Raw genomic sequence first — 16102 nt, forward strand, 5'->3', positions numbered from 1 at the left:
TGTCTTTGAAATGTTTTGGCTTGACTCTCAGGCCTCATATACATTAAATACTTAGTAGTATAGTACTTTAAATGAACAAAATGATTTGGGGCTTGTTTGAGATTTAGGCCTGGGGTCCTGTGCCAAGATTATCAGAGCACACAACACAATACGACCAAAATACCTGTTTTTTTTATCCTTACGTGTGGGGTTTGTCACAAATACTAATTTAAGATTTTTTAAAAAACTTATGTATAGACCAGCCCTTAATGAAGTTGTCCATGTAACTTAATCCTTTCTCTGCCTAATTCAGTGGCACCCCCATTATAGAAAATATGATTAGATTTAAAAAAACGAAATAATAACCATGCCAATTTAAAACATGATTTATTTGACAGATTGAACTGATTTAGTAGTTCAGTGAAGTGCACAACCTTTAAAGGTTTTAAAAGCAAAGCAAGTTGTTCAGTTTGCTGCTGATCATCAATGGCGCTCTTCACAGATGTGGTGTTGGGGGGGAGAGGTGTGTTTGGTTTAATTACAGAATGAACCAGGCTGTGTCTGGAGGGGTAGTGGTGCGATGATAGAAAGCGGGCTGACAAGACAAAGAGGGCTGTTCTGTTCCAGGTGAGTGAGTGGCAGCCAATGCAGAGATCGCAACAGTGGTACCGTTGTGTGAGCTCACCTGATTTCAGCAGCAGAATATGTTCCTTAGGCTTCACGCTCTCAGTTTGGTCATGTGGTGATAAACGTGACGATGGCAAAAAAAATTTTCATTCAGCACCACTTTGCATGTGTCTGTCTTTAATAATGTCATTTGCCCAAAAGGGTTCAACTATGACTCTTTTATTTTATGTTTTATTGTAAACAGGATTAGCCAGAAAATACTCATTTCCACTAAATCCTTTTTCAGGGAAGATCTTTCCTCACTTTGTGGAATTTTATATATATACTGTATATATAATTTGTATTACCATCTTTTCTGAGAGTGTCTCGTCCCCAATTCAGCAAAAGTTGAACAAACTGCCCCCTTTTATCACTTCAGATAAAAAAAAAAGGCGAATAGTCAAAGTTCCCTCAGTTCATACAGTAGATGCTATCACTCATTCGACTATTCGTTAACTGCTACACGCAAACCAAATTATTATAGAATATTTCTGCCCAGCTCCAGGTGAGTGTGTAATTTTCCTAAACCACTATTTTCATGCATTTCTGAAGGTATACAACTTTGTTTTGTTATTGGGGCTTGGAGGTGGTTTGTGCTTCCATTCTTGGGGAATGTTATTAGTCAGCTCAGATGTGTGTGCGTATGTGCATGTGTGTGTTTTGTGTTGACAAGCATGTTGCTGTAAAGGACATTGAAGAGCTAACATGGCTTTTGCTGAATATGCACAAGTCACACGGCACTGCATTTGCACAACAGCACTCTAAAAAGTTGTAGAGCAAAGAGCCAGTCTAGGGACAGGTAATTATTAATATTAATATTATTATTATTATTGTTATAATGATACAGAAGACAGAGTATCAACACATCAACACACAGTGAGCTTGTCAAAAATAAAAACAATCCATCAATTTTCTGACCTACTTATCCTCACGAAGGTTCCGTGAGTGCTGGAGCCCACCCCAGCTGTCATCAAGCAGGAGGTGGGGTACACCCTGAATTGGTTGCCAGCCAGTCGCAGGGCACATGGAGACAGATAATAGACGCAATTTAGAGTCTCCAATAAGCACATGTTTTCGGGATGTGGGAGGAAACAGAAAACCCACACAGGCACAAGGAGAACATGTACTCCACACAGGTGGGGCCAGGAATTGAACCCCGGCCCTCAGAACTGTGAGGCCAACGCTCTAACCAGTTGTTCCACCATGCCAGTAAAAACAGTAGAGAAAAGGAACCTTTTTGTGACACCACCACAGGCGGGTACCATAGAAGCAAAAATGGAATTTACTGCGATATTAGAAAGTCTTTAGTTGCTTAATTCAATCACAGAAACTACCAGTAATTAATGAGCAATGACTTTTTAACGAATCTGTGTGTAATGTAATTACATACTGTATGTATACTCTAGCTGCACATTTGCCTGCCTATGTCTGTGTTGATAGGTAGGTAAGTTATATACAGTATGTATGGATGTACCCAAATGACTGTTTGCAACAGTTTCAAAAAGAGTTTTTCCACCACACAACACTTGTTCCACTAGCTCACTATTTGTTGCATCTTATAATCACGCACTGTCACTGAGGCCTTACAGGAAAATGATGCACATTGTTTTTGGGAAACCAAAACACATGTTGGGTAGTCACAACTGACTCCAAGGTGACACACATGCACGCAAACACACACACGCACACATAAAAAATGTAGGCATGGCAGATTTTCTTCCCGTGGCTGAATTTGAATTGAAAAGTAAAGGAGGGAGACAGAGAGAGAGGGAGAGAGAATTTTCAGACCCCCTTAAAATTCTGACTGTTATATTGTCGCCATTTATTTTATTATTATTCATTTGAATGAATCTGTAAACATAAATGTCTTCTAAACTTTTGACTCATAAAATTATCCATCTTGGGCAGATATAACAGCAGCACACACTTGGCATTATTGCTGAAATGGAAATTGAATATTATTCTGAAAGTTCTTCCATCCTCTATTGTGGAAGCTCTCAGAATTGTGTGGGACTTGGCTTCATCGCTTTTCTCCAGTTTGAATTTAAACTTTGAAGACTTTGCCTTTTGACCAGTCAGAAGTTTTAGGGCAGTTTGTTTTTAAATGGTGAGTCTAGTACTTCAAACCGATATCTTTAAATGGTACAAATTATGATAAGTGGTGAACTTCCAGTTGGCGGAAAAAAATATGAATGGCTACCTCAAACTGAAAAATAATGTGGTTAGGATATTCTCACAGTTCTGAGTACCTGGGTTCAAATTCATCTCTGCTTCTGCGGAGTTTTCCTGTTCTCCCCATGCCTGTGTGGGTTTTCTCTGGGTATTCAGTTTCCCAAAAATGTCCATGGTAGGTTAGTTTAAGACTAAATTGCAGTTATAAATATGAATGTAAATTGTTGTTTGTTTATAGGTACTGGCAACCAGTTTAGGGTGTACAGCATTTCCTATCTCCAGTTAGCGGGGATGAGCTCCAGCATACAGTACTGTGACCTTAGTGAGGATAAGCAGTGTAAATGGAGTAAAGAAAAAATGGATGGAGGATATAATAAAGGGGGGTAAAAAAAAATTACAAATTGCAAACAGTGGCTTTTTCTGTTGGAAGAAGACTCCTTTTAAAATTAAAAGGAGCCATGAAAAAGGTGGGGTGGGGATCGCTCCTTGGGGTGACAGGTTTTTTCTTGCATCTGATCTCCTACTTCTTTTCCTTTCGGCTTGTCCCGTTAGGGGTCATCTTTTGCCATCTTAGCCTATCTCCTGCATCTTCCTCTCTAACCCCAACTGCCCTCATGTCTTCCCTCACCACATCCATAAACCTTCTTTTTTGGCCTTCCTCTCGCTCTTTTGCCTGGCAGCTCCATCCTCAGCACCCTACCACCAATATACTCACTCTCTCGCCTCTGAACATGGCCAAACCATCGAAGTCTGCTCTCTCGAACCTTGGCAGCAAAACATCCAACTTTGGCTGTCCCTCTAATGAGCTCATTTCTAATCCTATCCAACCTGCTCACTCCGAGCGAGAACCTCAACATCTTCATTTCTGCCACCTCCAGTTCTGCTTCCTGTTGTTTCTTCAGTGCCACCGTCTCTAATCCGTACATCATGGCCGGCCTCACCACAGTTTTGTAAACTTTGCCATTCATCCTAGCAGAGACTCTTCTGTCACATAACACACCAGACACCTTTCGCCAGCTTTTCCAACCTGCTTGGACCCGTTTCTTCACTTCCTGACCACACTCACCATTGCTCTGGATTGTTGACCCTAAATATTTGAAGTCCTCCCCCCTCACTATCTCTTCTCCCTGTAGCCTCACTCTTCCCCCTCCATTTTTCTCATTCACGCACATATATTCTGTTTTACTTCGGCCAATCTTCATTCCTCTCCTTTCCAGTGCATGTCTCCATCTTTCTAATTGAAGAGTTTGTTTTCAAAACGAAACATTCGGAGCTGTATAATTTTGGCGCGAGTTTCGTAAATCTGAAAAAAATGCCTATTTCTCGTTTTGAAAACAAACTCTTCAATTGTTCCTCTGCATACTCCCTGCTTTCACTGCATATCACAATATCATCTGCAAACATCATGGTCCAAGGGGATTCCAGTCTAACCTCATCTGTCAGCCTATCCATTACCACTGCAAACAGGAAGGGGCTCAGAGCTGATCCCTGATGCAGTCCCACCTCGACCTTAAATTCCTCTGTCACATCTAAGCCACACCTAACCATCATACGTGTCCTGTACTATTTTAACATACTTCTCTGCCACACCAGACTTACGCATGCAGTACCACAGTTCCTCTCTTGGTACTCTGTCATAGGCTTTCTCTAGTTCCACAAAGACACAATGTAGCTCCTTCTGACCTTTTGTGTACTTTTCCACTAGCATCCTCAAGGCAAATAATCCATCTGTGGTACTCTTTCTAGGCATGAAACCATACTGTTGCTCGCAGATACTTACTTCTGTCCTGAGTCGAGCCTCCACTACTCTTTCCCATAACTTCATTGTGTGGGTCATCAACTTTATTCCTCTATAATTCCCACAGCTCTGAACATCCCCTTTGTTCTTAAAAATGGGAACTAGAACACTTTTCCTACATTCTTCAGGCATCTTTTCGCCCACTAGTATTCTGTTGAATAAGTTGGTCAAAAGCTCCACAGCCATCTCTCCAAATTGCTTCCATACCTCTACCGGTATGTCATCAGGACCAACTGCCTTTCCATTTTTCATCCTTTGTTGTGCTTTTCTGACTTTCCCCTAAGTAATCATTGGCACTTCCTGGTCCTTCACACTTGTCTCTTCAACTCTTCCTTCTCTCTCATTTTCTTCATTCATCAACTTCTCAAAGTATTCTTTCCATCTATTTAGCACACTACCGGCACCAGTCAACACATTTCCATCTCTATCCTTAATCACCCTTACCTGCTGCACGTCCTTCCCATCTCTATCTCTCTGTCTGGCCAACCTGTAGAGATCCTTTTCTCCTTCTTTCGTGTCCAACCTGGTGTACATGTCTTCATATGCCTCTTGTTTAGCCTTTGCCACCTCTACTTTTGCCCTACGTCACATCTCGATGTACTCCTTTCGCCTCTCCTCAGTCCTCTCCGTATCCCACTTCTTCTTCGCTAATCTCTTTCCTTGTATGACTCCCTGTATTTTGGGGTTCCACCACCAAGTCTCCTTCTCCCCTTTCCTACCAAAAGACACACCACGTACTCTCCTGCCTGTCTCTCTGATTACCTTGGCTGTCGTTGTCCAGTCTTCCGGGAGCTTCTGCTGTCCATCGAGAGCCTGTCTCACCTCTTTCCAAAAGGCCGCACAACATTCTTCCTTTCTCAGCTTCCACCACATCGTTCTCTGCTCTACCTTTGTCTTCTTAATCTTCCTACCCACCACCAGAGTCATCCTACACACTACCATCCTATGCTGTCGAGCTACACTCTCCCCTACCACTACTTTACCGTCAGTAACCTCCTTCGGATTACATCGCCTGCACAAAATATAACCCACCTGCGTGCTTATACCTGCGCTCTTGTAGGTCACTATATGTTCCTCCCTCTTCTGGAAATAAGTGTTCACTACAGCCAGCTCCATCCTTTTTGCAAAGTCCACCATCTGTCCCTCAAAGTTCCTTTCCTGGAAGCCCTACTTACCCATCACTTCTTTATTGCCCACTGTTTCCTTTACCAATATGTCCATTACAATCTGCACCAATCACAACTCTCTCGCTGTCTGGGATGCTCAGAACTACTTCATCTAGTTCCTTCCAGAATTTCTCTTTCAACTCTAGGTCACATCCTACCTGTGGTGCATAGCCGCTAACCACATTATACATAACACCCTCAATTTCAAATTTTAGTCTCATCACTCGATCTGATACTCTTTTCACCTCCAAGACATTCTTAGCCAGCTCTTCCTTTAAAATAACCCCTACTCCATTTCTCTTCCCATCTACTCCGTGGTAGAATAATTTAAACCCTGCTCCTAAACTTCTAGCCTTACTACCTTTCCACCTGCTCTCTTGGATGCACAGAATATCAACCTTTCTCCTAATCATCATGTCAACCAACTCCTGAGCTTTTCCTGTCATAGTCCCAACATTCAAAGTCCCTACACTCAGTTGTAGGCTCTGTGCATTCCTCTTTTTCTTCTGACGATGGATCCGGTTTCCTCCTCTTCTTTGTCTTCGACCCTGCAGGTTAGCAGTGCCGGGGGCGGGCGTTGTTAACCCGGGCCACGACCGATCCGGTATGGGATTCTTAAGATGAACGCTCATATTTGTTTGGCACAGTTTTTACGCCGGATGCCCTTCCTGACGCAACCCTCTGCATTTATCCGGGCTTGGGACCGGCCTACAGATTGCACTGGTTTGTGCCCCCATAGGGCTGCATTTTTTTTTCTTCTTGCATTTGATGAAGCACGTTTTGGGAAATTGAAAAAAAAAAAAGACATCCATCCACCCATTTTCTGTGGCACTTACCCTCAAAAGGGTTGGTGGAGTGCTGGAGTCTATCCCAGGAAGGCAGGATACACCCTAAACTGGTTGCCAGCCAATCTCAGGGCACATCGAGACAGTCAACCGTCACACTACAATCACATCTAAGGTGTAATTTAGAGTGTACAATGAATGCATGCTTTGGGGATGTGGGAGGAAACCAGAGTGGCCGGAGAAAACTCACAGAGGTACATGAAGAACATGCAAACTCCACACTGGCTGGGCCCAGATTTGAATCCCGGTCCTCAGATCTCTGAGGCCAATGCTCTAGCCAGTTGCGCCTCTGTGCCGCCCATAAAAATATTGAAATGCTTTTTAAAATCGTCCATTCCATGTTCACAAATGTTGCTAAAAAACAAAGGAAAAGAAAAAATACACTCAGGATTAAGGATATTACTTGTCTGCATGATTTTTTTTTCCCTTCTCAGCTTAAGACATGCAGTCTTTAAGGAACTTTTGAAACCACAGGGACATTGTACATGACATTATTGTACATTAATTTGTCAAACTTAATCCAGTATTTACTGCTTTATTCACCTGTATAATTCCAATGTCAACAGTTTGTGGATTTTCCAAATCAGACAGAAAACCTAGAAAGGGAGGAAGAACATACTGTAGATAGCAGTGAAAACATGAGGCTGAGTATGGGGGTCTTGTGGGGGGTATACATCATTGTTCTGCAAAAAAGCACTTCAGGAGATCCCGCTGAACTTTGAACTGTCATTTCCTGTCCAAGACACACTTGCACTGTAATCAGGGCAACAGCCCTACGCTCCCAGCTGTGTGTGAGCGCAGCTGATCCACCGCACTGCTGACACATGACCACACACACAACACATACTCACATTGACTGCAGAGCAAAAACATTTTTTTTTATTCTACATTGTCCTCCGTATCCTCTATAGTCAGACGATTGACAACTGGTGTTTAAACCTGAAACTACGCAATAATGAGTAAGTTTGGAGGTCATCTTGTCATTTTGTGTTGATGCATGTGCAAATCATGTGGCCACATTGCGCAAGTCAAAACAGTAACAAATCGCCTACAACTGTTTTTGATTTCTGGGACTGAAAATCTTGTTTAAAATGTCCTCTAAAAGTCACATTTTGAAAGAAGCTCATTACTGCTTAATACATTCATGAAAACAAAAAAAACACTCTTCCATTGATAGCAAGTAAATGTTCACAAGCTTGCCAACCAATGAAACGCGTGTCCCTCCAAATTTTGAATTTTAATCCTTTAAATAACAAGACTAGTAGGGCGACAAGGTTATTACATTTGGTTCAGCAAACCATTGGAATCTTATTTTGTTGGAGCATTTCAAGTCCTACGACAAGTACCAGGAACTAAAGTTTCCTTGAACTTTAGGTGGAAATGCACCTTTTAAATGTTCACTGGTTGGTTTGTGTTTCCTCCTCAGAAAATTATCCTGTCAGCAGCTCCGATGGGAAGACAGAGTCGGTGGCGAACCTCCAGCCGCAGCCGTCCCTCAGCTCACTGCACTCCAACTCGCCAGGACCCAAACGCTCTGGAAACACGCTCCGGAAATGGCTGACCAATCCTGTCAGACGCCTCAGTCATGGCAGCTCGGTTAAGAAACCCCCCAATAACAAACAGAAGAAGACTGGTAAGAATGGCACCATTCCCATTTGTATTTTAATCCCATGTAGCCAAATTTGGATACATATTCTACGTCACAGAGGTTGCCGTGAATCAGAATGTGTATGACTAGTGATGGTACAGCATATGCACGTGTAAACAGACAACACACTCACATGAATTGGCCTTTCGACTTAGCTCCCTCTTCATCACAATGGACCGATACAAAGTCCAGATCACTGCAGACGCTGGACCGCTCCGTTTGTCGATCTCCCGCTCCATTCTTCCCTCACTCGTGAACAAGACCTCCTGATACTTGAACTCCTGCACTTGGGGCAGGATCTCATCCCGGAGAGGGCACGACACCCTTTTCCGACTGAGGACCATGGTCTCTTAATAAGATATAAATAACAATAATTCTAAATCAGCCAAATATAGGCTTGTTTCACACTGATGAAAACTTTCCTTGTGAAGAGTTACATCGAGCATAACAATGACTTGGACACAAATATATTATATTTTTTGCTTTAGTGACAACTTCTGAACATAACACTGATCAATGGCTTTTTAACATCAAAATAATGTATTACGTTTCAATATTATTAGGAAATATTTACAACAATTTTGTCTCATTTCGATGGCCTTTTCATGCGCAGAACTTTCACTGCCTTACTTGTCTCGCCTTCTTGATTGTGGACTTTAGGCGTTCAAGTGTCAGTTAGTAAAGAAGCTCTTGAACATCTTTCGAGTGTAAACTGTTTATAGTCCAATTTTTCAATATTCTTTTTCTGTCATATCTCTAATCAGCCCTTCCCATCGTAATGCCAGTTGCCCGGCTGTAATTTCAAATCATCGCTGCCCTCTGCAAGCCGCAGCATATCAGTGCAGTTTTTTTTCAAAATCTTTAAACGTATTAAAATATGGAAAGTACATGCTAACTCCATGCAGGAAGCGCGGAGCCTGGATTTAAACCCCCAACCTGAGAAGCGTGAAGCAGATGGAACATGGCTTGGTCGACTTTGCCCTCCCTATTCCAGCAAGCTAGCCCTCAATCCTTCGGGGACACACTCCTGTACTCTAAAAGCAATTAGGACATCAAAGTTCTTTGTCATGCTGCTGTCACATGCGGAGTCCATTCACATCAGCTGACTATCACAAAGTCTTTGCTGCACTACATGACTGCTATGGCCCAGCTCAGATGATTTGGATGGTTATTAACTTGTACTCTTTGCAAATAAAGACAAGACAAGATCCACACAAAGGTACCAATGTTATCTCCTGACCACATTTTCTTCAATGTGGGGCACAAATGGGCTTCCGTCATGAAACAATGCCTTTAAATTCAATAAATGCTGACTCATGAGTTCATGTATTTAATGATGGATTGACAGGTCCCGTGGGAGGAAGAGATGAAAGCCGGAAGGGACAGCCTGACCTTAACCCGCAGGATGACATCATCGATGAGGTTAGTGGTTATGAATTGATCTCCTGTACTACTAGAATATTGTGCATAAACGGTTAGAATCAGGGTCTATACCCGCACTCGCTCTTCATGAGTACGTAAACGAACGAACAAGAAATCAGTTTGATTTGTTACTCCTCATATTATTCCATAATAATAGTCAAACATATAAAACGTCCATTTTGACTGTTTGAAAACTATCTATTGAACCAGTAAGAGAGTATCCTGGTTCATTTTGACTTATAACTAATGCGTTTTATCCATCAAAATAAGAATCAGCTTTATTAGCCAAGTATGTAAACAACACACAAGGAATTTGCCTCCTGTAGTTGGAGCCACCTAGTACGACATATATGTTGAGTATGAAAAACAGTAGACAGACTTTGAAGTCAATTGTTTAACTCAGAGTTGTGCAAAGGATGCAGAATCTTCTATCTTCTTCTGTTTAAAACAGTGAGAATCCCCTTTAGAGCGATAGTCCAGTGGACTGACCTTTGTCTAAAGGGTTTCAAGACTTTAAGGAGTGTATGCATTTTAAAGTGACTAGTTGTGCATGAGTCTATCATACAGTATATAACGCTAATTTCCTCAGCAGGATGTGAACACATACTGGAGGCATAAAATTGGGAGCATGTTGCAATGGAATTAAGTTCAAGAATTTAATTGCAAGAGGGAACAAACTGTTGGAATGCCTGGTAGTTTGAGTTTGCATTGCGCCTACCCAATGGAAGGAGCTGAAAGAGTTGTTGGCCAGGATATGGAGGGCCGAAAGGATCCTGCCCGCTCTGGTCTTAGTTCCAGTGACATGCAAGTCCTCAAGGGTGGGGAGGGTGATGCCGACAATCCTTTCGGCAGTTTTGATTGTCCATTGCAGTCGGAGTTTGGCCTTTTGGCCGAATGAATGATCGTTAATAATCATATGACCCATTCATTCGTAGCACTCTTGTCCACCTAGTCGTTATTTGACAAAAGAAGAATAAATACATGCCTCCTATTATCGCACTTTAGCACATCCTTGGCAAGGATAGTAACCTGCTCTCCAAGACGCCATCAGGCATGCAGAGCGGCGGCGAGGAAGAGCAGGATGAAGAGGCACACACACCTCTGCCTCCACCCATGGAGATCATCAAGGACCCATCGGCGCAGGATGAGAAGGTCACTCATCAACTATAAACTGGACTCCCGTTTGAAATGACGTGAATGCTGAAATTAAATAGTGTTCCCAACTATATTCTGATTGATATTTAATGTCCCTGTTGATTACATATTTTTCAACTGCCCATTTTTAATCAGTTCTACTGTACAGTAAGCTTTTATGACAGGATTATGAAGAAGCAAGAAAAAAAGCAGAAAAGGTCCTCAAGCCCCAGGTTTAATAATTGGTCCTACACAGCACAAATATGTTGTGAGAGTTGTGTTATGCTCTTATGTCGCTGTTTGTGTTAAGTGTAGTTGTTGTTGTTTTGTTTTTTTTTATTATTATTTAAATTAATAATTACCAAAACACTTCTGCAAATTTCCATTTCCGTTCGTATTATTATTACCATTATGCTAGCTTACTTTTGTTGGACAGAATGTTATGTTTTGGTTGAACATTTTGGTGTTTTAATATACAATGTTTAATTCTCTTTTGCTTTACTGTGTGTCAACTTTATGGTAAACTTAAACCAAGATTGACAACAAAGCAAACACAATTTGCTTATTTAAAAAAAAAACTGAGACAAAGAGTGAAAAGAGACACTAATCAATACATCAAAAGATGTTTTATTAAGTTTTGTTGTGTTTTAATAAGTTTCAAGTGTGAGGGAGAAGTAAAACTCTGTAATAAAAAAATGTATTCAGTCAATCGCAGATTTTCTCCAATTACAGGACGTTATGTAAAGTATTTCATGGAATTTTCCCCATGCATCAGACTAATTTAATTAAAAGCTTAGAAAGTGCCATGATCTTCAAGCTTTTCGGGTCATAAGTTCACTGCTGATCAATAAATTATTAAATGTTATTTTTATTTATAAATTTGATATTTATAATTAATAGGAGTGGTGGTTGGGAAAACAAAGTAGACAACCGCCCCAATTCAGCAGCACATTTTTCTTTGAGTGCTCATTGAAACGGTTTCGGTATGAGCGGTACATACTATTTAGATTGAACATGTTGCTTTTCCCTTCATTGGTAAATAACATACTGACAGTGTTGTCTCTCAGCAGTCACACAATTACATTTACGTACAGAAACTGAGGGTATAATTATTCTGACGGCAGTTTTTTTGTGAGTACTCATCCTCTTCTTCGGTAGTCTGGTTTCACTTTGCCAATCAGCTTTTCCTTTTCAAACTTCTTTCTACCTCGACTGTCTCCTGTCATCCTTCCTAACACGCTTTTGTCATTTTTCGTCTTGTCATCTTCCTCTCTCAGTCGTCATCCTTGCTAACGTCTCTCCAGTCGTCCTCTGAGGTGCCCTGCGCCGCAGAGCTGGTTAGCGCCATTGAAAAACTGGTTAAAACCAAGATGGTGAGTGTGTGAATGCATGCGTCTATCTATCTATCTAGCTATCTAACTGTCTGTTTGTCTGTCTGTCCTCCGTCCGTCTGCCTCTCTCTTTCTCTCTCTCTCTCTCTCTCTCTCACACACACACACACACACACACACACACACACACACACACACACACACACACACACACACACATCTAGCTGGTTGTGATTTGTTTTTTTTTTTGTTTTTTTACTTTTCTGTTTAATGTGCAATGTGATGTTGTAATGGTGTAATTATTTTTCGACCCCTCGAAACATGAAAAACTACTTGGTGCACAGAGCTCCTCCAATAAATATGTGGTAATAGAGTGAAAAAAAATAAGTATTTGAACACCCTGCTATCTTGCAAATTCTCCCACATAGAAATCATGGAAGGGTCTGAAATGTTCATCGTAGGTACATGTCCATTGTGAGAGAGATAATATAAAGAGAAAAATTTAGAAATTACAAAATATGATTTATTTTTTTTTTTACAATTTGTGTGATACAGCTGCAAATAAGTATTTGAACACCTGAGAAAACCAATCTTAATATTTGGTACAGTAGTCTTTGTTTGCAATTGCAGAGGTTAAACGTTTCCTGTAGTTGTTCACCAGATTTATACACACTGCAGGAGGGATTTTGGCTCAATCCTCCACACAGATCTTCTCTAGGTCAGACAGGTTTCTGGGCTGTTGCTGAGAAACATGGAGTTTCAGCTCCCTCCAAAGATTTTCTATTGGGTTTAGGTCTGGAGACTGGCTAGGCCACGCCAGACCCTTGATATGCTTCTTACGGAGCCACCCCTTGGTTTTCCTGGCTGTGTGCTTCGGGTCATTTTCATGTTGAAAGACCCAGCCACAACCCATCTTCAATGCTCTGACTGAGGGAAAGAGGTTGTTCCCCAAAATCTCACAATGCATGGCCATCCTCTCCTTACTACAATGGAGTCGTACTGTCCCATGTGCAAAAAACACCCCCAAAGCATGATGCTATCACCCCCATGCTTCACAGAAAGTATGGTGTGCTTGGGATGGAACTCATAATTTGTCTTCCTCCAAATACGGTTAGTGGAATTATGACCTCAAAGTTCCATTTTGGTCTCATCTGACCACAAAACCTTCTCCCATGACTTCTCTGGATCATCCATATGGTCATTGGCAGATTTAATACAGGCCTTGACATGAGTTGGTTTAAGCAGGGGAACCTTCCATGGCATGCATGATTTCAAACCATAACGTCTTAGTGTATTACCAACAGTCACCTTGGAAACGGTGGAGCCAGCTCTTTTCAGGACACTGACCAAATCCTGTAGTGTAGTCCTGGGATGATTCCCCACCTTTCTCGGGATCATTGAGACCCCACAAGGAGATATCTTGCATGAGGCTCCACTCCGATTGAAATAGACCGTCATGTTTAGCTTCTTCCATTTTCTAACGATTGCTCCAACAGTGGACCTTTTTTCACCAAGCTGCCCGGCAATTTCTCAGTCGCCCTTTCCAGCCGTTTGGAGTTGTACAATTTTGTCTCTGGTGTCTTTGGACAGCTTTTTGATCTTGGCCGTGTTACAAGTTTGAGTCTTACTGATTGAATGTGGTGGACAGGTGTCTTTATGCAGCTAACGACCTCACAATGGTGCATCTTATTCAGGATAATACATGGAATGGAGGTGGATTTTTAAAGGCAGACGACCAGGTCTTTGAGGGTCAGAATTCTAGCTGAGAGACAGGTGTTCAAATACTTATTTGCAGCTGTAACCCACAAATAAATCATACATTGTGATTTCGGGATTTTTCTTTTTAGATTATCTCTCTCACAGTGGACGTGTGCCTACTAGGATCGCAAAAAAACGCTTACTTTCATCATCGGTTTTAACTGAACAGCTGTAGCAAAAAAACGATTAACCGGTTTTAAAACTGGTACCATTGTGGTGTTTACATAATTCACACATAATTTATCAAGTCATCTTTGGGTCATACCAAATGTTACATCTCAAAAATCTGCAGGAACCGCTCAAATCGTGTTTGTTTCAAAGATTATCAAGATTGAGGATCAGGACCACCTCATGATCAGGGTTGATGAAATAGTCTTTGTGGCAACAAAATTCCACATCACATTTCATTCATATCACGTCCCAACTTTGTTGCTGTTGTTGCAAAAATGCTCCTGATCACAATCCTAATGAAGTTGAGAAGTGTAAAATGTCAGTGTAGTTTTCAAAATGGGCTAATCTTGATGCATCATTCCTTCTTTACTTGAACCAAAAAAGAGGAAACAAAAGTAATCCATGACACAGTAGGTTTGGTTAAAGAAAAGTGTTTACTCGAATTCAAACTGTAAAAATAAAGTCAATAAAATTGTTTCCACATCGCATGGGCACAAGAAATCCAGGTGAATGAGCAAAAATATGAAGAAAATGATAAGGATTGCAGATGATGACTGATGTTAATGATGCTAATAATGATGATGATGATGGTCAAAAAACTATTTCGCCCCACCCTCTGTGTTTCCACTGTCACTCACTGTTTTTCGTCTAACCTTCGTTCTTCTTCATGACGTCATCACAACGCATCAACTATGTAGCAAACATCAAATCCTCATTTTAAATATCACAGAATGCAATATACTCATCATCCACAGAATACACATAAACAATTATCAATATACAATATCACATCGTTAAAACTTAGCTGAAAGTATTTCACTAATTTTTCTGACTGAAAATATTTGAACAGAATTTATATCTAGGCTGTTACAGTCAGTAAAAAAAGAATAGAATGATTTGCAAATCCTTTTCAATCGGTATTTCTTTGGCATTTATTCAATACATTGCACAGGCAAGATATTTAATATTCAAATTGATGAACTTTTTTTGTTTGTTTTTGCAAATATTTACTCATTTAGAATTTGATGCATGCAACAAATTCCCCCAAACCGTAGTCAAAATTGGAATTCTCTTCCATTCTAGCTTGATGTACAACTTGAATTTCTCCACAGCTCAGGGTCTCGCTTTTCATATTTTGTGCTTCACAATGCACCACACATTTTCACTGAGAGATATAAACGGCATGGTGGCTCAGCTGGAAAGCATTGTCCTCACAGTTCTGAGGTTCCGGGTTCAATCCTGAACCCGCCTGTGTGGAGTTTGTATGTTCTCCCAGTGCTTGCGTGGGTTTTCCCCAGGCACTCCGGTTTCCTCTCACATCCCCAAAAACATGCAACATTAATTGGACACTCTAAATTGCCCCTCGGTTTATTGTGAGTGCGGCTGTTGTCTCTCTCTATGTGCACTGCGATTGGCTGGCAACCAGTTAAGGGTGTACCCCGCCTCCTGCCCGTTGACAGCTGGGATAGGCTCCAGCACTCCCCACGACCCTTGTGAGGATAAGCGGCTAAGAAAATGGATGGCTGGATATATATTTGTGTGTGTGTGTGTGTTTATTTATATATATATATATATATCAAGGAAAAAGGATATAATCCAGATTCTATCCTGACAACACAACTGGTGTTGTCCCTATCTATTTAACTATTTTTAGATTGTGAAAATGAAAATGACCTTGACTCTGAGCTTTTTTTTTTTTTTTTTAAACAGACCTTAGAACCAGGAGCCCACTCGGTCTTTTCCTCACTCTCTCCTCCGGAACAAAGCACTCCAGTCCCACCCCGGGACCCCGAGCTGGAACAGAGAGCCAAAGCCATGAGGGGGCGCATGTGAGTCCCACTCCCCCCCACCTCCAACAGGCTTACGTTTTCATGCATACTCTTCCAAAAACAAGGTGACCTTTGTGTTTCTGCTCAGGTTTGTTCTTAACGAGTTGATACAGACAGAGAAGGACTATGTCAAAGACTTGGGCATCGTGGTTGAGGTGAGTAAGATACACCTCAGTCTTTTTT

The 16102-nt window shown here is 41.3% G+C and overlaps 1 protein-coding gene across 2 annotated transcripts in view; it reads left to right on the forward strand.

Annotated features, from left to right (window-relative positions):
• The window catches only part of kalrna (kalirin RhoGEF kinase a), a 242497-nt gene that overhangs the window by 181581 nt on the left and 44814 nt on the right, over window positions 1–16102 (forward strand). The window contains exons 40-45 of one of the 2 annotated variants that reach the window (XM_061842646.1): window positions 8053–8259; window positions 9623–9696; window positions 10702–10848; window positions 12108–12203; window positions 15801–15919; window positions 16008–16074. In XM_061842646.1, coding sequence (XP_061698630.1) covers window positions 8053–8259; window positions 9623–9696; window positions 10702–10848; window positions 12108–12203; window positions 15801–15919; window positions 16008–16074 — 710 coding nt within the window. The remainder of the gene's footprint in view (window positions 1–8052; window positions 8260–9622; window positions 9697–10701; window positions 10849–12107; window positions 12204–15800; window positions 15920–16007; window positions 16075–16102) is intronic. The other variant, XM_061842645.1, reaches the window with a different exon arrangement.

The sequence above is a fragment of the Syngnathoides biaculeatus genome, chromosome 14 (assembly GCF_019802595.1).
Source record: "Syngnathoides biaculeatus isolate LvHL_M chromosome 14, ASM1980259v1, whole genome shotgun sequence".
NCBI classification, from domain to species: Eukaryota; Metazoa; Chordata; class Actinopteri; order Syngnathiformes; family Syngnathidae; genus Syngnathoides; species Syngnathoides biaculeatus.